The sequence below is a fragment of the Myxine glutinosa genome, chromosome 11 (assembly GCF_964187855.1).
Source record: "Myxine glutinosa chromosome 11, kmMyxGlut1.1, whole genome shotgun sequence".
NCBI classification, from domain to species: Eukaryota; Metazoa; Chordata; class Myxini; order Myxiniformes; family Myxinidae; genus Myxine; species Myxine glutinosa.
This window is the reverse complement of record NC_136271.1, coordinates 95,491,770-95,512,597: the sequence shown is the minus strand read 5'-3', so window position 1 is coordinate 95,512,597 and position 20,828 is coordinate 95,491,770. Positions and strand designations below refer to the sequence as shown.

Sequence of the window (20,828 nt, the reverse complement as noted above, 5' to 3'; positions counted from 1 at the left end):
CCGGCATGGCTAAAACGACCGAAGCCAGCGAAGCGTGCAGAACCCCCGGGATGCATATGGCAATCCTGTCCAGCGGCACAGCGCGCGCGGAGGATCGGGTAAGATCGGCAGACCGAGAGAGCCTCGGCTGGACAAACCATGTTTGTCCCAGCGTTGTCCCGGGTGGATGGTCTCGATGTCGAGATGATTGTCATGTCAGATGTCCCGGATGGATTGGCCATCCCCGGATGTCCAACCGATCCATCCATTCAACGCCATCATTGCATGGCACGGATCCAGCACGGATCCAGCCGGCCCGCGGATGGATCGACAACGCCATCATTGCATGGCACGGATCCAGCACGGATCCAGCCGGACCGCGGATGGATCGACCATCCACGGACGCAGTGGCACAGAGACCCAAAGACAGCCATCTCCCCAGATGGACTGTCCATCCACGGATGGCCGACCAAACCATCCATGCAACACCTTCATGGAATGGCTCGGATCGACCATCCATGGACTCAAAGTCACGCACAAAGACACAAAGCATCCATGGACGCCATCCACAAGGGCGAGGTGGGAGTCGGTAGACCGGACGGCACCCGGGCGAGCAACAATACCCACCCGGGCCCCCACAAAGGGGCGAGGTGGCCCAATCACAGGGAGGGGCCATGTCGAGAAAAGGTCGCAGACGCAGACGCTCCATGGGTCACGGTGTACCCCAGAAGATCTATCCATTGTGCGTAGGGAGTATTCGCACGTAACCTCGAGCACATGAGTGATACCAGCGCGACCCCAAGGAAGCGCTGCAGATTAGGAATCATGGTCATATGGACATATCCACAAACCGTAAGATTATCGAGGTAGCCGAAACATCTGGTAAGGCACCCGTAAGGCACCCGACCCCACCCCCCGAGGATGCAGCAGCGCGCGGCATACCGAAGACAGACGACCTTCACAGTCTGGGTCAGGCTGAGGGAAAAAGGAATCAGACGAGGCGTCTCGCAGTCTCGAAATGTACGAGCCAAGAGCTCTGGCCGATAAACAGCGAGCCCAGCGTCAAGGGCGAGCAGGCAGTACGGTGCCCCCGTTACATGCGCGCGCAGGTGGCAAGGGAGTCTGGCGCGACGCTCAATGTATGTCACCATTTCACGAGGTCACCGTGTACTCCCTAAATGGCGCTGGCGCGCGACCCTGAGGTAGCGCCGCGTTACGTTGTCTACGTCGTTTACGTAAAGGACAAATGGTACGTAGTTTACCAAGGTACAGGGTAATGTAAACGAATCCCCGATGAGATCGCGGGATGCACGCAAGTACGTTAATGTACGACGCTAATGTACGCACGCAAGTACGACGCTGTAAAGCAAACGCGTGATATAGTCGATGACGTCATCAAATCCGAAATCTAAAGTCTCGCGGCCATTGGGCAGCAGCATTCGAGCGAGCTCGAGATCGGTATACAGATACGAACCTGCCGACGGGTTTCATTGTCAATGATACGAACCCGGCCGACGGGCGAAAGTAATGTCTAGGGCGCACCGCGTACGAGGGAAACCGAAAGGCGAGCTCGGCCTGTTGCTCCAGTGCGGGTGAGCCCGCCGAGTCGAGGGGCGAGCACGCCGAGTCGAGATGGCGTGCATGCTGGGCAGCGATAGACTGCACGACTAAGGAGCGAAAACATATAACGCCCTGAAGTAGCATCTCATTGGAGGTGCATTGAGCATGAAGGATGCAGTGGGGCCTGTCGGTCCGTCAAGCCTGCTCTACATCATCACCACATTAACTCAATCCAACAGCTTATCAAATTAAATAATAGGGTGAAACGCGGGACGCGGGGTGTGTGAAAAAGAATGATAGCATTCGGTCCACATACATTCCATGCACAGCATGTTTACACGGTCGCAGGTGTTACACGAAAACGCCGTTTGAGAGCGGGAACACCAAATCGAGTAAACAAAGGACGAAGATGAACGAAGAAGAACGAACGAAGAACTACACATGGTAGTTCTTCCATCATAACAGAAGCCTAACAGATGCATAAGCATCATAAGCAGAACCCGAGTGCCGTGAAAGGCTATGAAGGTCCCGCTCGACGCCCTTAGAAATTCATCCGTGCTGCGACGAGTCCTCGCATGGTGTCAAGCGAGCCTCCATTGAGGCGATTCCGGGCAGCGGTGTTCGCCGGCCTCGGGACGTAGCCACATGCAGGTGGGATTGCCGGCCGCGATCAGAATCGCCGGTGGGGCCCGCGAGAGGAACCGCAAGCAAAGGGGTTCATCCAGCGAAGAAGCGGCGCGCGCAACTGGCGCGTCGTGCATTGTAGTGACTCCATCCAGCGACGGTGCGGTGCGTGACTCGCGCGTAAGAGGGGTTCCGTCGATCAGCGATAGGAATCGCCGGCGTTGGGCCGCAGAGAGGGCCGCGATGGGTGCCACGTGTGGCTTCGCGTAGGTGGTGATTCCGAGCAACGAACGGAATCGAGGGCCATGCCGATCGTCGTGGGCCTCGCCGAGTAGGGCCCGCAAAAGGGAGCAACGTGCGGCGAGGAGGTGATCAGAATCAGGATGGAGGCCCCGATTCGCGTGGAGGAGGTGGTGGTTCCACCGAGTAACGAGTGGTCGGAGTGAGCCGGTCGTGCCGGCGTGCTTCCGACGAGCAGTGCGCGATTCGCACGGAGGAGATGGGCCACAGAGTAGCGAGTGGTCGGAGTGGAGCCGGTCGTGAGAGAGACACGGCGTGATTCCGACGAGCAGTGCGCGATTCACGCGGAGGAGATGGGCCACAGAGTAGCGAGTGGTCGGAGTGGAGCCGGTCGTGAGAGAGACATGGCGTGATTCCGACGAGCAGTGCGCGATCAGCGCAGAGGAGATGGGCCACCGAGTAGCGAGTGGTCGGAGTGAGCCGGTCGTGACGGCGTGATTCCGACGAGCTGTGCGCGATCAGCGCATAGGAGATGGGCCACCGAGTAGCGAGTGGTCGGAGAGAGCCGGTCGTGTGGAGGCATGGCCGACATGGGAGACGTGATCACTCACGTGGGAATCTCAACTCGGGCCGAGGCACGCATATCTAGGATGAATCCCTCGGACGGAGCCGTTAGCGCTTCCGAGCTGTGATCGGACGGGTCGGCTGGCGGCTCCAAGCGGGTCCGTCGTTCCGACGGGGTATCAGCCGCAGGACGTTGCCCAGTAGCGTCGTGCTCCAGGCATCGAGCCGTAGTCCGCCACGCCTGCTCTGGCGTTCGGGTCGCATGAGAGCAGGTCGCGTTTTGACGACGCGGTCCCGCAAAAAGGCTTGCGACGTCCCTTCTTTCGAGGCAGGCCGGCAGCGAGAGTAGTCGGAGCTCCGTTGCTGGAGCTAGCTCGACGGGTCCTCCGCTGGGCATTCCTCTCCGAGGCGAGCAGTGCAGGAGCGATGACAGGAGAGGGATTACGATTAAGTAATCTACGACATGGCCCCTGCGCGAAGCGATCGATCGATGCAGTCGGTTGGCTGTCTCCGCTGCGAGAGTTGACGCCGGCCGTGCACAGCGCTCCGTGTCGTTACGTAGAGGCGCTTCAGCTCGGCTGAGCGGTTGCGGTGTAAACGCCAATGAGCAAACGCCGTAGCAGATCCTTCAGCGTGTGGGTCGGCTCCGAGAATCAGCACCACGATCATCCGGTGGGCAGCCATTCGGCGAAATAAAATGATATTAAGTGTCGTGGAAATCAAGCTCAGACACGACTTGACCTCTGGGTAGGTTTAATATCATTTTAGATCGGTAATACATCCTGTGAAAATACATACATACATACAGGTATCAAATCGGAGCATTCATGAGCAGCAAAGATAGTTTCCATTTAACCATGGTTAGCGCAGCGCGGCATTTGGGGAGGGGCGTACATACCATTCAACTACTGGATAATGTCACAGTGAGTCCCGCTGAAGTGACCGCACGCCCCGGTTGTCCCGCTCTTATAGACGGCCCCTTCCGTAGCGAGCACCCTGGGTTCACCTTGGATTCCGAGCAAACATAATTTCACTACAGTATCTATCTTTTCAAGAATACATTCAAAGTCGGCATATATCACGAATTCCCCCCTGTGCTGTCTTTCCCTCGTGGTCCCCCTGTGCTGTCTTTCCCTTGCGGTCCCCCCCTGTGCTGTCTTTCCCTCGCGGTCCCCCTGTGCTGTCTTTCCCTCGCGGTCCCCCTGTGCTGTCTTTCCCTCGCGGTCCCCCTGTGCTGTCTTTCCCTCGCGGTTGTCAGCTCTTTCACGAGCCTCGATTCAGTATCAAAAAAATAAAAAAATAAAAAAATAAAATAAATGGATATCTTCTAGTTTTATTGAAATCTTTGAATGATATGTATGAACCCTCTTCAGGCATATTAATTACAGTGGCTTTATGTTTGACACAGTATTGTAAGTTTGTCTAATCTTTCTTAACTATTAAAGAAATTGAGACATCGCTTACAGACGTATTTTTTACCATGATGCTTACTTACTTGTGTAGAAACTAATTTTACAAAAATTTTGATGTAGGCGTAATGTGAATTTTCTTTCAAATTATAATATAGAAGGTTAATATGAGTTTCATCATTTTTATACAGACTTAGCATTTAATATGGAATTATTTTTTTTTCTTGACTTGGGTTTACTTTCTGAACTCAGTATATCAATCTGGTGAGTTTATTTTACCCTTCGGTGATGTCTTTGTTGAAAGAACCATGTCACCGATTGTCTTTCGCAGCAAGAAGTCAACAACAGGATTATATCACAGGTGGCGTGACAAAATGTAAAGACAGGTGCATTTGACGATTGGCTTCACAATCGGGTATATAAGGGTTGTTGCGTTCTGTATTTTATATCTATATATACATACACACCTATTTATACATACACACACACACACACATATCTACATACACACACACACACACACACACACACACACACACACACACACACACACACACACACACACACACACACACACACACACACACACACACACACACACACACACACACATACATATATATATATTGTTGCGGTTTTGAGGTTTGTACAGTGAGTTTACTAAATGTTAACGTTTGGCCCCCATAGATAGTCACACAAGCAACATGTAGCCTCATTTGTAGTAGAGTTATGTCTTCGTATTTGTGAGCTTCGTCCTTTTCCTTTGTTAATTCTGTGTTGAGTAGAATAATGAGAGTCGGTCCTTCTCATACTTCCATTGCGGCTGAAGCCCTGTTTGTGTTGACTTTGGTTCATTTTGATTGTGATTTTTGGTGGTGATTCCCAGCACCCTGCTCCTAACTTGTAATAGTACTTTGAAAATGCTGTCGACAGGCTTGTGACTTAAAACACAAAACTGATGAAGAAATTAGCCCTTAAAAAAAACAAAACACACACACACACACACACACACACACACACACACACACACACACACACACACACACACACACACACACACACACACACACACACACACACACACACACACACACACACACACACACACACACACACACACACACACACACACACACACACACACACACACACACACACGGCTGTGACAAATAGGCATCTCTATTCATGAACATCATTCATCACTTAAATACTGATGCTACATTTTAGGGCTGCAGGAAAGACTTGAGGTCTACCCACTCGTCTCTGAGCTCTCTCGCCTGGGATTGAATCTCGACGCAGCGATAAACATTGAGGAAGAAGAAGAAGAAAAAGCGGAAGAAGAAGGGGAAGCGGAGGAGGAGGAGGTGGATGTGGATGTGGAAGACAAGGTTGGCAGTAGAAGGGGGGAACTCGTCTCTGAGCTCTCTCGCCTGGGATTGAATCTCGACGCAGCGATAAACATTGAGGAAGAAGAAGAAAAAGAGGAAGAAGAAGGGGAAGCGGAGGAGGAGGAGGTGGCTGTGGATGTGGAAGACAAGGTTGGCAGTAGAAGGGGGGAGCAAGGAGGGGGGAGCCAGGAGGAGGAAATGAGAGTGATGGGGGTGGGGTGGATGAAGTGAGTGGGATGGGGGAGGGGTGGAAGAAGTGTGGGTGATGTTCGAGGAGTGGAGGAAGCGGGGAAGAGATGGAAGCGCACAAGGAAGTGAGATCGTGGTCGGGTGCAAGGGAGTGCGATGGGGGAGCAAGAGTGTGCAGTAGGGGGGGGGGGCAAGGAGTGCAGTGGGAGGACAAGATGGGGGTGTGGAATGGAGGGCGATGGGGGTGTGGCATGGAGGTCGATGGGGGGTGTGGAATGGAGGGCGATGGGGGTGTGGAATGGAGGGCGATGGGGGTGTGGAATGGAGGGCGATGGGGGTGTGGAATGGAGGGCGATGGGGGTGTGGAATGGAGGGCGATGGGGGTGTGGAATGGAGGGCGATGGGGGTGTGTAAGGGAGAGCGATGGGGGTGTGTAAGGGAGAGTGATGGGGGGGGGGGGTGGAAGGGAGGGCGATTTGGGAAGGGCGATGGGGTGATGGAGGGGAGGATGATGGAGGTGATGGAGTGGAGGGCGATGGGGATGATGTAAGGGAAGGCAATGAGGGGATAGTGATTTTTTTGTATGCTGAATCGAGGCTCGTGAAAGAGCTAACATTTATTTCACAAACAAATCAACCAGACAACCAAAATATATAAAAAGAGGGAGTGGAAGACAAGATGGGGAGAGAAGGGGAAGCACACAAACATAACATTTGAGAGCAGGGAGATGTGTGGAAGGGAGAGGGCTTGGGGGGAGTAGGCATGGGAAGGGCGGGGGGGGGGGTGCGAGAAGTATAAAACACAAGGATACCAAGGACTTCCAGGACAGAAGTTGGTATTTCAAAAAAGTGGATTTGGGGTGAAATTAGCGGGGGTAGAAAAGATCAAGGTTTTGGATGGGGGAAGATAAGAGATGGCGGTGAACAGCTGTTTTAAAGACCTGGAGGGTGGAGTGGGATTGAAGAGAGTGAGGGAGTTTGTTCCAGAGGCGGGAGAAAAGAGGAATGAAGGAGTGAAGGTGAGCAGAGAGTCTTGATTTTGGCAGTTTAACCATAAGAGGGTTGCAGGCAGATCTTGTGTGACCTGTAGGAATATTAGGGGGACAGAGCCCAGAGAGAGCTGGGGGAGAGGGGAGGGGGGGGGGGGAAGGCGAGAGGAGTCAGTAGAAGACGGAAAGACCACCAACCTGCCTGCGGTGAGTGAGTGAAAGGCCCTTGGAGTTAGCTTCATCACGGGAAATTCCAATGATTCTGAACGCTTTGGTTTCAACAGCGTGAAGACGAGCTAGGTGTGAGGCAGGAGCACCAGCCCAGAGGGGAGAGCAGTATTCCATTGAGCTGCGGATGAAAGCCTTGTATGTGGTGAGGAGCTCAGGTGTGCTAAGGAAGGACTTCGCACGACGGAGGATGCCCAGTCGGCGACTGGCTTTGGAGGCCAGATTTGAAATGTGGTTTTCCCAGGAAAGATTATGGCAGATAGTGAGACCCAAAAGCTTGAGTGACAGAACTTCTTGGAGCGGATTATTCAGAAAGTGGATGGGAGGGTTGTCCAGTCGGTCTTTTCGGAGAGACATCGTAAGAGTGTGAGATTTGTCAGGATTGAAAGACATGTTCCACTTGTTTGCCCAGTCTGTGATTTTGTCCAGGTCTGCAGAGAGTGAGGAGGCTGCAGACTGCCGATCTGAGAGATGAGGAATGGAGCGACAGAGAGTAGAGTCATCAGCAAAGAGATAGAGAGGATTTTCAAGAAAGTCAGAGAGATCATTGATGAAGACCAGAAAAAGCACAGGGCCCAGAACACTGCCTTGGGGAACTCCAGCCTGAACAGGAAGAGGAGATGAGAGAAACACATTCAGGGCCACACGTTGACTACGACTAGAGAGGAAGTCCGCCAGCCATGCGTGGAGATTTCCATGGATACCAAAGGAGGAGAGTTTGGTGAGCAGAGCGGTGTGCTAGACCGTATCGAAGGCACGTGATATGCCAAGGGAGGCAGCTCTAATTTCCTGTTTGGCATTGAGGACCTCCATCCATTGTTGAGAAAGCAGAAGCAGCATGTCCAGAGTAGAGTGACCAGGTCTGAAATCAAATTGATGATCAGAGATCAAGCCATTGGAGAAGAGGAAAGATTTCATATCTGAAGCAATGATTGATTCCATGACTTTGCTGATAATTGGGAGCAGGCTGATTGGTCTGTAGTTGCAAGGATCTGTTTTTGCACCTTTTTTGTGTAAAGCAGTGATGTTGGCTGATTTCCAAGCTGATGGCAGATGACGTTGAGGAAAAGAGAGGGTGAAGAGAACCGAGAGAGGGAGTGAAAGAGCGGCAGAGCAGGATTTTAAGACCCGTGGGCTGATGCCGTCAGGTCCAGTTGCAGAATCAGAGTCGAGGGTTGACAGAAACCTTTCCACCTTGTCAGGAGGAAAGGACACAGAGTCCAGGAGCAGCTGGGTACGACTGGGTACGGTGGGTACAGAGAGGGATGGGTTTGGGACACAAGATTTAGAGGCAAACACAGAGTTGAGGCATTCAGCTTTTTCACGTGCGGAGTCAGCCGTGCAGCCGTTTGAGGTGAGGGAGGGGATGGAGGGGGAACAAACACCAGAAACAGATTTGAGCAGACGCCACCAGGATTTGGAAGAGGGAGAAAGATAAGAGAGTTCGGTCTTGAGAACGGAGAGATATTGTTTCCTGGCTCTCCTGAGGGTGGACACACACTAGTTTCGGGCTTTGTGAAAGGAAATGAGATTTCCTTCCGTTGGATTTGCTTTCCAGGAGACGAAAGCAAGTTGTTTCTGGGAAACAGCCTCACCACAAGATTCCGTATACCATGGACGGGAGGAAGGGTATGACAACTGAAGACGAGATGGGATAAATCTGTGCATGATAGAGAGCAATTTACTTTGGAAGAATTCCCAGGATGAGTTGATGTCAGAGGTGGTGGAGATGGGAGACCAGTCCAGATGATTGATGGCTGCTCGAAGACCGTACCAGTTGGCCTGAGTGAAATGCCAGACTCGCGACGCTGAGGAGGCTCTCTGAGAATGGTCTGAGAATGGTGATGATGGGAGAGGCGTGAGTGAAAGGGAGGGTGGTGGGGGTGGAAGGAAAGGTGATGGGGGTGCGAAAGGGAGAGTGATGGGGTTGCATAATGGAGGGTGACGGGGGTTGAAAATGGAGGTGTGGAAGGGAGGGCGATGGGGTGATTGAGGGGGGGGTGATGGGGTGATGGAGGGGAGGGTGATGAGGTGAAGGACGAGAGGGCAACAGGGGTGATGAAGGGAGGGAGATGGAGGTGACGGAGGGAAGGCAATGAGGGGATAGTGATGGGAGAGAAGTGAGTGAAAGGGAGGGTGGTGGGGGTGGAGGGGAAGGTGATGGGGGCGAGAAAGGGAGAGTGATGGGGTTGCAGAATGGAGGTGTGGAAGGGAGGACGATGGGGGTGATGGAGGGGAGGGCGATGGGGTGATGGAGGGGAAGGTGTTGGGGGTGTCGGAGGGGAGGGTGATGAGGTAAAGTACAAGAGGGCAACAGGGGTGATGAAGGGAGGGAGATGGAGGTGACAGAAGGGAAGGCAATGAGGGGATAGTGATGGGAGAGGAGTGAGTGAAAGGGAGGGTGGTGGGGGTGGAGGGGAAGGTGATGGGGGCGAGAAAGGGAGAGTGATGGCGTTGCAGAATGGAGGGTGATGGGGGTTGAAAATGGAGGTGTGGAAGGGAGGGCGATAGGGGTGATGGAGGGGAGGGCGATGGGGTGATGGAGGGGAGGATGATGGGGGTGATGGATTGGAGGGCAATGGGGATGATGGAAGGGAAGGCAATGAGGGGATAGTGATGGGAGAGGAGTGAGTGAAAGGGAGGGTGTTGGGGGTGGAAGGGAAGGCGATGGGGGCACGAAGGGGAGAGTGATGGGGTTGCATAATGGAGGGTGATGGGGGTTGAAAATGGAGGTGTGGAAGGGAGGCCGATGGGGGTGATGGAGCGGAGGGTGATGGGGTGATGGAGGGGAGGGCGATGGGGTGATGGAGGGGAGGGTGCTGGGGGGTGACGGAGAGGAGAGTGATGAGGTGAAGGACGAGAGGGCAATAGGGGTGATGGAAGGGAGGGAGATGGAGTTGATGGCGATGGGGGTGATGGAGGGGAGGGCGATGGGGTGATGGAGTGGAGGGTGATGGGGTGATGGAGTGGAGGGTGATGGGGTGACAGAGGGGAGGGTGATGAGGTGAAGGACGAGAGGGCAATAGGGGTGATGGAAGGGAGGGAGATGGAGGTGATGGAAGGGAAGGCAATGAGGGGATAGTGATGGTGGAGGAGTGAGTGAACGGGAGGGTGGTGAGGATGGAAGGGAAGGTGATGGGGGCGTGAAAGGGAGAGTGATGGGGTTGCAGAATGGAGGTGTGCAAGGGAGGATGATGGGAAGGGGGGGGAGGGCGATTGGGTGGGATGGAAGGGAAAGCTACAGGGTTGCGGAATGGTGGGTGATGGGGGTTGAAAATGGAGTTTTACATTTACAGGTTGTAAGACTCACAGAGAACATGTCACATGCAGACAGACATATGGACAATATGAGACAAGTCAACATCAAATAAATAAAGCCTGTGATCTTGGGTGTATTCACACAACTTCCAGGTGCATTCAGGAGAATTTCCCTTTGTCACTTTTCTCTCCACCATCAGGAGGACAATTGAGGGCATCAAGCCTGGAGGACCTGTCTGCCAGCAGTTCGGGCTTCATTGAACTTAGATCTCACAGTGTCTCACAATGGATAGGTGAGTTACCCAAGCTACCCTTGAACAGCGACCTCATCCTCACCACCCCAATGGCAACCAATGAGGTTTGCCCATGCTTTATCCTGCAAATACTAAACATCAAGCAAGGAAGCAGCACGCACCATTTTTAAAGTCGTTGGTGCAACTCAGTCATCCAGTGTCAGCACAAGTTTGTAATACAACAACAACAACAACATGCATTTTAAAGGCCATTTTCCCTGCTAGAGCGGGGGTTAGCCTTGCGGTCGCCATGACAATCTTCTCCATTTTGCCCTATTTTCTGCATCTCTCCTTGTTAACCCCCTTGCTCGCATTTCTTCTTTCACCATCTTTAGCCAAGTCTTTCTCGGTCTTCCCCGTCCTCTACTTCCTTCTACATTCATTTCCATCACTCTTCTCAACCAGTCACTTTCATCCTTCCTCAACACATGACCAAACCATCTCAACCTGTTCCTCTTCACAGCATCAATCACAGGCTCTATTCCCATCATCTTTCGCAATTCATCATTTGTCTTCCTCTCTCTCAACGATACTCCACACATCCATCGAACCATTCGCATTTCCACCCTTTCCAACCTTCGTTGCTGCTCTACCTTCATTACCCATGTCTTGCTCCCATAAATCATAACACTTCTCACATATGCAGCATACACCTTTCCCTTCAGCTTCAACGACACTCCCCTCCTCATCAGCACGCCACTCAGTTCCCGAAACTTCTTCCATGCACATCTCACTCGAGCAACCGTTGCCGAGTCTGACCCACCTTCTCCATTCAGCATGTCTCCGAAGTAGCAAAATGTTTTCACACCTTCCAACTTCACGCCGTCTCCAAGATTCAACTTAACATTTCCTCCATCTGCAGCTCCCTTTGTGCACACCTTACATTTGAATGTGGCTGCCACACTGGTTAATGACCCTCTCAGACCACTACATTTTTGATGAACCCACTCAGCACACATTGCACATTGAATGGAGTTCACTCCGACACCCTTCCTACACATAGCACAGGGCCACTTCCCAGTTCTTTCCACCTCACCACATGCTTTACCACTTGCCATCACCTTCGTCTTTCTGATATTCACCTTCAGACCTTTTGTCTCCATACATTCCTTCCACGTGTTCATCTTTTCCTTCAGTCCATCCATACTTGCCGCAATCAACACCAGATCATCTGAATACAACTCCCACGGTAAACCCTCCTTTACGTTCTGAGCCAGCACCTCCATCACAGCTACAAATAGTAGTGGACTTAGTACCGACCCCTGATGCACTCCCACCTTCACCTCAAACTCACCACTGTTCCCGTCCTTCGTCCTTACAGCTATGCATGCTCTTTTGTACATTGCAATCACTACTCTGATCAACCATTCCTCCACTCCTAACTTCCTCAATGCCCATGTCAATACTTTGCGTGGAACCCTATCGAATGCTTTCTCCAGATCAACAAACCCAAGAAACAACTTCTTCCTCTTCTCCAGGTACTTCTCCTGCAACTGCCTCACAATGAAAAGCGCGTCTGTCGTTCCTCTTCCTGGCACAAATCCAAACTGCATTTCGTCGATCTTCACTTTCTTCCTTATCCCCCTCTCCAACACCCTTTCCAATACCTTCATTCCATGCTCCAATAACTTTATCGCTCGGTACGAACCACACTCCAGAGGGTCACCTTTCCCCTTGAAAGAGGGACGAGGGTACTCAGTTCCCAATCCATTGGAATGCGGCCTTCTTTCACCACCAGATTACAGATCTCTGTCATTCTCTTCACACCCCAACTTCCGGCTGCCTTCAGCATATCTCCCAGAACTCCCGTCGGCCATCCCGCTTTTCTACTCTTCATTGCTTTTATCGCTTCCTCAACTTCATTCTCAATTATCTTCTCTGCCGGTCCTAAAACTGGGTTACTCTCTATGTTGCCATCCCATTCATTCTCTGTATTCAACAGCATTTCCATATATCTTTTCCATCTTCCTTTAATTCTATCTGGGTCGACAACGATTTGTCCCACTTCATCCTTCAAGCAACTCACCCCCATCACATCACACCTCTCTTTCGCTATCTGCTTTGCAATCCTGAATACCGCTCTCTGACCCTCTACCGAATCCAAGCCTTCTCCGAACATTTTCCTGCATGCCTCCTGCGCCTTTGCTACCTCTTTCTTTGCAGCCTTCTTGGCTGCCTTATAACTTTCATGCTCTGCTGTTTCTGCTCCCGTCCCCTTCGCCTTCTGCCTCTCCTTGAACTTCTTCCTCTTCTCATCAATCCTCTTTCCAACTTCATCATCCCACCACCATGTTTCCGAGTGCCTCGGTGGTCCTTTTGTCCATCCACATACCTCACCAACCGCTCCCAACAGACTAGCTTTCATTGACATCCAACCACTTTCAAGCTCAACCACATCATCCTCTACCCTACTCAGCCTCTCTTTTAATGCCTCCCTTACTGTCACCTCTTTCAACCTCCACACCTTCATTCTCGGTTGGTACTTCACCCGCCGAGCTCACCTCTCACCTTTCACCCTTATGTCGCAGACAACCAAGTGGTGCTGTGAAACAGCCTCCTCCCCGGGGATCACCTTTGTGTCCCGGAGGTGCCCCCTATCTCACCTACGCACCATCAGGTAGTCAACGGTTGTCGTCGACCCACCTGACGTGTATGTAACAAGCTTTTTATCCTCTTTCTGGAACTGAGTATTACAAATCAACAAATCAGCTCCATCAGCAAACTCCAAAATCCTTTCACCTTCTCAATTTCTCACACCATATCCGTAACCCCCATGAACTCACGCAAAACCATCCATACTCCTTCCCACATGTCCATTTAAGTCTCCTCCTACCACAACAACTTCCTCATCTTTTTACGTTTTCCATCAGCTTCTATATCGCACACCAGAACTTGTCCTTCTCTTCATCGCTCCGACCAACCTGCGGAGCATATCCCGAGATGACGTTCACCAACAGTTTTCGATTCATCATTTTCACCATCATCAACCTATCACTCACTCTCGTCACACTCACCACATTGTCTACAAACTCCTCAGAAATCAGGACACCAACACCATTCATTCACGCCCTCCAGGCACCTTTGCCACATAAACGTGTATTTCTGTCCCTGCGTACCCTTCACCATTCTCACACCACTTCCCTTCCATCTCGTCTCTTGCACACAACATATTGTTGCGGATATGGGATTTGGCCTCCATCCATATCCGCTTGTAAATATTCCCCTATTTCCCCAATACTCCCCAACTATCCCCAATCCCCCATTCCCTAGTCCCTAGTCCCATTGTCTGTAAACAACACTCTGTAGCCCCGACCTTCCCCTTTTTCCCCCATTAAATGTCGTGCCCAGGTTCACCGCATCTCACGTAGACAACTATAGGACATCTTGCTAGTTATTCTTAGTCTATGTCAGTTAAGGACTCGTTTCCATTAATTCTGACTCTTCGTTGCACCAGAATGTGATTGTATGGCACCAGTAGTAAGTTTAGGACCTCCCAATACCTCCCCACAATCTCATCTCCGCATCCTCCCATCATCTCATGGAACTACAACAACAACAACAACTACAACCACAGCCGGGGCGACGCGGCGGCGGCGCAGGGAGTGGGCGTCCTCACTACGGCTTGGTTAGCCGCCATTGCCCATGTGCTCCGACGGGGTTACCACGAAGGGGCTGACTGTCAGCTCCTCGTCAAGGGCGGAGCCCGGTAACCCCCCGCACCCAATAAGAAGCGGCGGGCCGATTCCATCTGGGGCGGAGCTAACGAGCCGAGGGCGTGTCACTCCCCGCTGGATATACGCAGCCACTTACCGGAGGTGACGTCAGATGCGCCCCCAGCTTGGAGAGAGAAGTCGCCACCTCCGAGCGCTGAATACCTCCCCGCATCTCTGGACCGGACCGCGTTGATTCTGCCCCTGAGCCAAGGTGCACCTTGAGCCATCGACTACCTGCCCCTCCTTGCCATCAATCCCTGTGTGAGTCAGCCTTGTCCCGTTTGTCTGTGGTCTGTCGGGAATAAGATAAGACCGTATATAAGTGCCCACCTTTCTGTGCTGTACCTCTAGTCCGTGTAATCTAAACATTCTGCAAACCCATATTATAACCTCCTCCGGAGGTCTTGAGAACTGTACCCCTGGTGTCGTGTCATATAACCCAGCCGTTGTGTCCTTTCCTTCATTGATCTAGCGTAGCGCGATTCGGCCAACGTTCGAGTATAATCGGGTAACTTGTGCGAACACGGCGGCCATTCCGCTCGGCCCAGCATAACATCTCAATAAGTCGTGTCCGTAACAATATGTCCACTCTTCTTCTGACCAATACTTCCACCACTTCTCCTAATCTCCCTGTCATTGTCCCTACATTCCATGTCCCAAACCTCAGAAACCGATCTCCACTGCAGGCTGTACCCTGCCCATATGTAGTTGTGATTGTCATGGTTCTCTTTTTTGAGGCAATGTTTTTATGGCCGGATGCCCTTCCTGACGCCAACCCTCTTAGTCGTCTCTTACGACACGCAGGGATACGGTGTACCTATTCTAATCCAGGGTACACACTGGGAAACGTTTAAAACATGGAAATTGTGGGTGGGTGGGATTAATCTCCCAATTGTTACGGATTCAGGGGTCGGCGCTCCCCTTATCAAGGGGGGGGGGGGTTAAACCCCTCGTCTTTTAAACTGGCAGTCCCCCAATCCTGGAAATTATGACGCTCCTCCCGGTCGGAATCAGCTCGGGTGATTGGTCAATGAAGTCCCAAATACCTACTTACTAACCCCGACCGCGAGCAGGGAAATAACTCCCGCTCAAACCACGGATAAGATGGAATATTGCCGAGCGGTTAGCAATCCGCAATCCGAGCCGTTAACAAATGACTATACCCGATCCTGAGCGGTTTCCAAATCGTGCCACAGGTACTCAATTGAGAGAAAGGATGGAGGCGATCGAATAAGAGGAAACCAGAGTAAGGGAAGAACAAAGAGTGGATTTATTAATTATGTACAAAAACCCAAAGAGGAAACGAAAGCATGTACAATAAGAAACAAAAGGACACAGGGCAAGCTTATCTATACAGTCTTAACTTATCACGACCCCAGGACAAACAGACAGACTCACACGGAATTGTAGTGGTAGGGGAGGAAGGTCCAGGCAGATGGTTCCAGGCTCCTCGTCCGTTCCCGACCCGTGCCGTGGCGGTGATGGAAACAGGCCGGCAGCACGTCGTTGGCGTTGACCGCGAGCGGACCTTACATATGCGGGCTGGAATGCTGCGTACGTATAGCGTGCCAAACGCTCTCTCTCTCCCGATCCAACAAGGTCGCATCAAACAGGCAGTTTGTAACAACGAGCTCTCTCGGCGCAGTTCTTCAATAAACCGTTCGTGCACCGCAATCCCCGGTGCAGTTCGTTCCATCGATAGTTCCCCGCGCAGTCCTTGCGCAGTGCGCGCTTCCCAGCGAGTCCGTGGCGCAGTCCGTTTCTGCCCCGAGTCGACTCTCTCTTCCCTCTCGTAAAAAGGCTCGCGCGGGCGCTTATATTACGCGCTCTCAATCCCTCACTCAATTCTGTTGTTTGTAATACATGCAACAAAATAGATGTTACACTACATCATCATCTGAATGGCTTCAATTGCCAGGACATGACATTTGTCCAGATGTTTGTGGACCATACTGCAGTTTATGGTGGTGGCAGTGGTGGTTCATGTGCAGCTTGTGGATGCTTGGCTGTGACGCTGATGCAATGCCCCCTATTACCGGTAAGCTGGTACTCATTTTGCCGACCTCGGAAGGATGGCAGGGTTAGTCAACCCACCTGGTCTTATTTCAACGGCAAGGACAAAAACTCAAGACCCTAAGATCAAGCCAGCCACCTGAACCTTTGAGCCAACACCAAACTTGTGCAGTTTATGGTGAGCGTTAAGCAAAGTTCAGTGACTAGTTATTGCCGTCAGTTCAACAATCTGATAAATAAATAAAAAGAATCCTGAAAATACAACACAACATGATAGTCAAGCAAAAATAACTAAAAACAAGAAAACGAAACAAAAAGCAGCCAACATCAAATGCTCAAAACATAATTGGCTACAAAACAACTACACATGACACCAAGAAGATGCCAGGAAACGAGGCACAAACACAAACAGGGGAAATATTTCACCAGTTTCAAGTGTTTACTTGTGGGTAGGAACCCTCGTTGAGTCAAACGGATGTTGGCAAACCTTCAATTACTCCCACACACAGTGAGTGTACCTTCCATGTTGTGAAAGCTATATTTGTCTTGTGATGCACACGATTAAAGGACCACTACGAGAACACACGCACGTTCTTCGGATTAGTTGAGTGAATCTAGTTTGAAGGACGATTTTAACTTGTAAACTATTCATTAAACCACCACTCCATCATTCATTTGATAAAGGTCCCTCAACGGTCACACGGTCAAAAATAAATGGGAATGTTCGGTTGTGTTTTTCACTAAAAACTGCCTTGTGATAGATAATACGACTCACTCCGGCTCACTCACCCCTCACCACCGACACGACTCACTCACCCCTCACCACCGACACGACTCACTCACCCCTCACCACCGACACGACTCACTCACCCCTCACCACCGACACGACTCACTCACCGCTCACCACCGACACGACTCACTCACTCCTCAGCACCGACACGACTCACTCACCCCATCACCATCGACACGGCTCACTCACCCCTCACCACCGACACGGCTCACTCACCCCTCACCACCGACACGGCTCACTCACCCCTCACCACCGACACGACTCACTCACCCCTCACCACCGACACGACTCACTCACCCCCTCACCATCGACACGGCTCACTCACCCCCTCACCATCGACACGGCTCACTCACCCCTCACCACCGACACGGCTCACTCACCCCTCACCACCGACACGGCTCACTCACCCCTCACCATCGACACGGCTCACTCACCCCTCACCACCGACACGGCTCACTCACCCCTCACCACCGACACGGCTCACTCACCCCTCACCATCGACACGACTCACTCACTCATTCACCACCGACACGACTCACTCACTCACTCATTCACCACCGACACGACTCACTCACTCACTCATTCACCACCGACACAGGTCACCCCTCCCTCACCACCGACACGGCTCACTCATTCACCACCGACACGGCTCACTCATTCACCACCGACACGGCTCACTCATTCACCACCGACACGGCTCACTCATTCACCACCGACACGGCTCACTCATTCACCACCGACACGGCTCACTCATTCACCACCGACACGGCTCACTCATTCACCACCGACACGGCTCACTCATTCACCACCGACACGGCTCACTCATTCACCACCGACACGGCTCACTCATTCACCACCGACACGGCTCACTCATTCACCACCGACACGGCTCACTCATTCACCACCGACACGGCTCACTCATTCACTACCGACACGGCTCACCCCTCCCTCACCACCGCCACGGCTCACCCCTCCCTCACCACCGCCACGGCTCACCCCTCCCTCACCACCGCCACGGCTCACCCCTCCCTCACCACCGCCACGGCTCACCCCTCCCTCACCACCGCCACGGCTCACCCCTCCCTCACCACCGCCACGGCTCACCCCTCCCTCACCACCGCCACGGCTCACCCCTCCCTCACCACCGCCACGGTTCACCCCTCCCTCACCACCGCCACGGTTCACCCCTCCCTCACCACCGCCACGGTTCACCCCTCCCTCACCACCGCCACGGTTCACCCCTCCCTCACCACCGCCACGGTTCACCCCTCCCTCACCACCGCCACGGCTCACCCCTCCCTCACCACCGCCACGGCTCACCCCTCCCTCACCACCGCCACGGCTCACCCCTCCCTCACCACCGCCACGGCTCACCCCTACCTCACCACCGCCACGGCTCACCCCTCCCTCACCACCGCCACGGCTCACCCCTACCTCACCACCGCCACCCCTACCTCACCACCGCCACGGCTCCCCTCCCTCGCCACGGCTCCCCCCTCCATCGCCACGGCTCCCCCCTCCATCGCCACGGCTCCCCCTCCCTCGCCACGGCTCCTCCCCTCCCTCGCCACGGCTCCCCCCTCCCTCGCCACGGCTCCTCCCCTCCCTCGCCACGGCTCCCCCTCCCTCGCCACGGCTCCCCCCCTCCCTCGCCACGGCTCCCCCCTCCCTCGCCACGGCTCCCCCCTCCCTCGCCACGGCTCCTCCCCTCCCTCGCCACGGCTCCCCCCCTCCCTCGCCACGGCTCCTCCCCTCCCTCGCCACGGCTCCTCCCCTCCCTCGCCACGGCTACCCCCCTCCCTCGCCACGGCTACCCCCCTCCCTCGCCACGGCTACCCCCCTCCCTCGCCACGGCTCCCCCCTCCCTCGCCACGGCTACCCCCCTCCCTCGCCACGGCTCCCCCCTCCCTCGCCACGGCTCCCCCTCCCTCGCCACCGCTCCCTCCTCCCTCGCCTCCCCTCCCTCGCCACGGCCCCCTCCCTCGCCACGGCTCCCTCCTCCCTCGCCACGGCTCTCCCCTCCCTCGCCACGGCTCTCCCCTCCCTCGCCACGGCTCTCCCCTCCCTCGCCACGGCTCCTCCCCTCCCTCACCACGGCTCCTCCCCTCCCTCACCACGGCTCCTCCCCTCCCTCACCACGGCTCCTCCCCTCCCTCACCACGGCTCCTCCCCTCCCTCACCACGGCTCCTCCCCTCCCTCACCACGGCTCCATCCGATGGACGACACTGTGGTAAAACATAGGCTTAGTTATAAAGCGAAGCACCAATCCGACAGTCGGGAATCGAACTCCGTCCGACTACAAAGGTCAAAGTTGAGTGTACGACCTCCACACCAGCCGATTGGACCAATGTGACAATGCAAATAAATTCTATCATAGAGTCTATGGTAGAGTTTTGGACATCTCCACATGTTTATCCATCTGGCATCATTAACAGCGCTTCACGGCGCATTACGAGCCGAACCGAACACACTTTACCTCAGGATATCGCGATCACTGCTGTAATCAAGCCATTTTGAGGTGAAGGGACAGCAAAGCAAAGGTAAATATAAACCATTTTTTGGTTGTGACCTCATCTGAGGCCACAACCCATGTGATGCACTTCAGCACACAACGGATCCTTTGCAAGTCGCAGAGAGTACGGTTGGGAATATAAAGGGGATAAGGTCACAGAGGGAGAGCCGGGAGACTCTCAAAGTCAAACGTCAACACCGACTCACCGGTCGAGCCAGAATATCCACGGGGTCTGTAGAGGCGGTCCATGGTCTTCGAATGCGTCCAGCTCGATGTTACCATCCATGGAATCGCTTTTTTGGCCTCGATTATTGTCAGAGCCATCAGCAGGACCCTGCGTCACTCCTATTTGCCTCTCCACCACCCCGATTGCCGCCATCAGCGAAAGCAGTGCCGCTATGACGTCATCGCGACTGAGGTCACCGCACCTGCCTTCCTCCAACTTTTTCTTCTTTTCATCTTCGTTCTGCTTTAACTTCATAGCCTTGACATACTACGTATGCCGTGGCCGAGCGCTGAAAATTTCCTTAAAAGAAAATGAAGGCGAATTTTTGGTGTAATCTGCTCTGGGAACGCAAATCCGCAAGTCTCGCGATACTTGCCACAAGCCGAGATTTCAATCACCGTTAGAAAGTAGTGAGGCGCAGCCACGCAGATCTTCTTCTTCTTCTTTTATCTATCTATAATTCCAGCAATCTCTGTGTGTGTGTGTGTGTGTGTGTGTGTGTGTGTGTGTGTGTGTGTGTGTGTGTGTGTGTGTGTGTGTGTGTGTGTGTGTGTGTGTGTGTGTGTATATATGTGTGTGTATATATGTGTGTGTGTGTGTGTGTGTGTGTGTGTGTGTGTGTGTGTGTGTGTGTGTGTGTGTGTGTGTGTGTGTGTGTGTGTGTGTGTGTGTGTGTGTGTGTGTGTCTGTATGCGACCGCTGTTTCTCGACAACTACCGGTCCGATATACTTGAAACTTGCCAGGTATATTGCTGGGGACCCGAGGATGTGCCTTTTCAAGGTTTTAAATTAATCGGACAAGTAGTTACCGAGCTATGGCGATTTCTTTACCAAACTCCGCAAGCCGTTCGCT

General features: G+C 53.1%; 1 protein-coding gene and 1 long non-coding RNA gene across 2 annotated transcripts in view; both read right to left on the bottom strand.

The window, feature by feature from the left end:
* The window catches only part of EIF4E3 (eukaryotic translation initiation factor 4E family member 3), an 82,420-nt gene extending 62,043 nt beyond the window's left edge, over positions 1–20,377 (bottom strand). Inside the window, exon 1 of the mRNA XM_068131453.2 lies at positions 19,956–20,377. Coding sequence (XP_067987554.2) covers positions 19,956–20,230 — 275 coding nt within the window. The 5' untranslated portion in view covers positions 20,231–20,377. The remainder of the gene's footprint in view (positions 1–19,955) is intronic.
* On the bottom strand, positions 3,625–3,995 carry LOC144894309 (uncharacterized). Its single transcript, XR_013624999.1, has 2 exons — positions 3,866–3,995; positions 3,625–3,749 (listed from the first exon to the last, which is right to left on the bottom strand). It is a non-coding gene; the product is annotated as an uncharacterized LOC144894309 (long non-coding RNA).
* Positions 20,378–20,828: the final 451 nt, after the last annotated feature.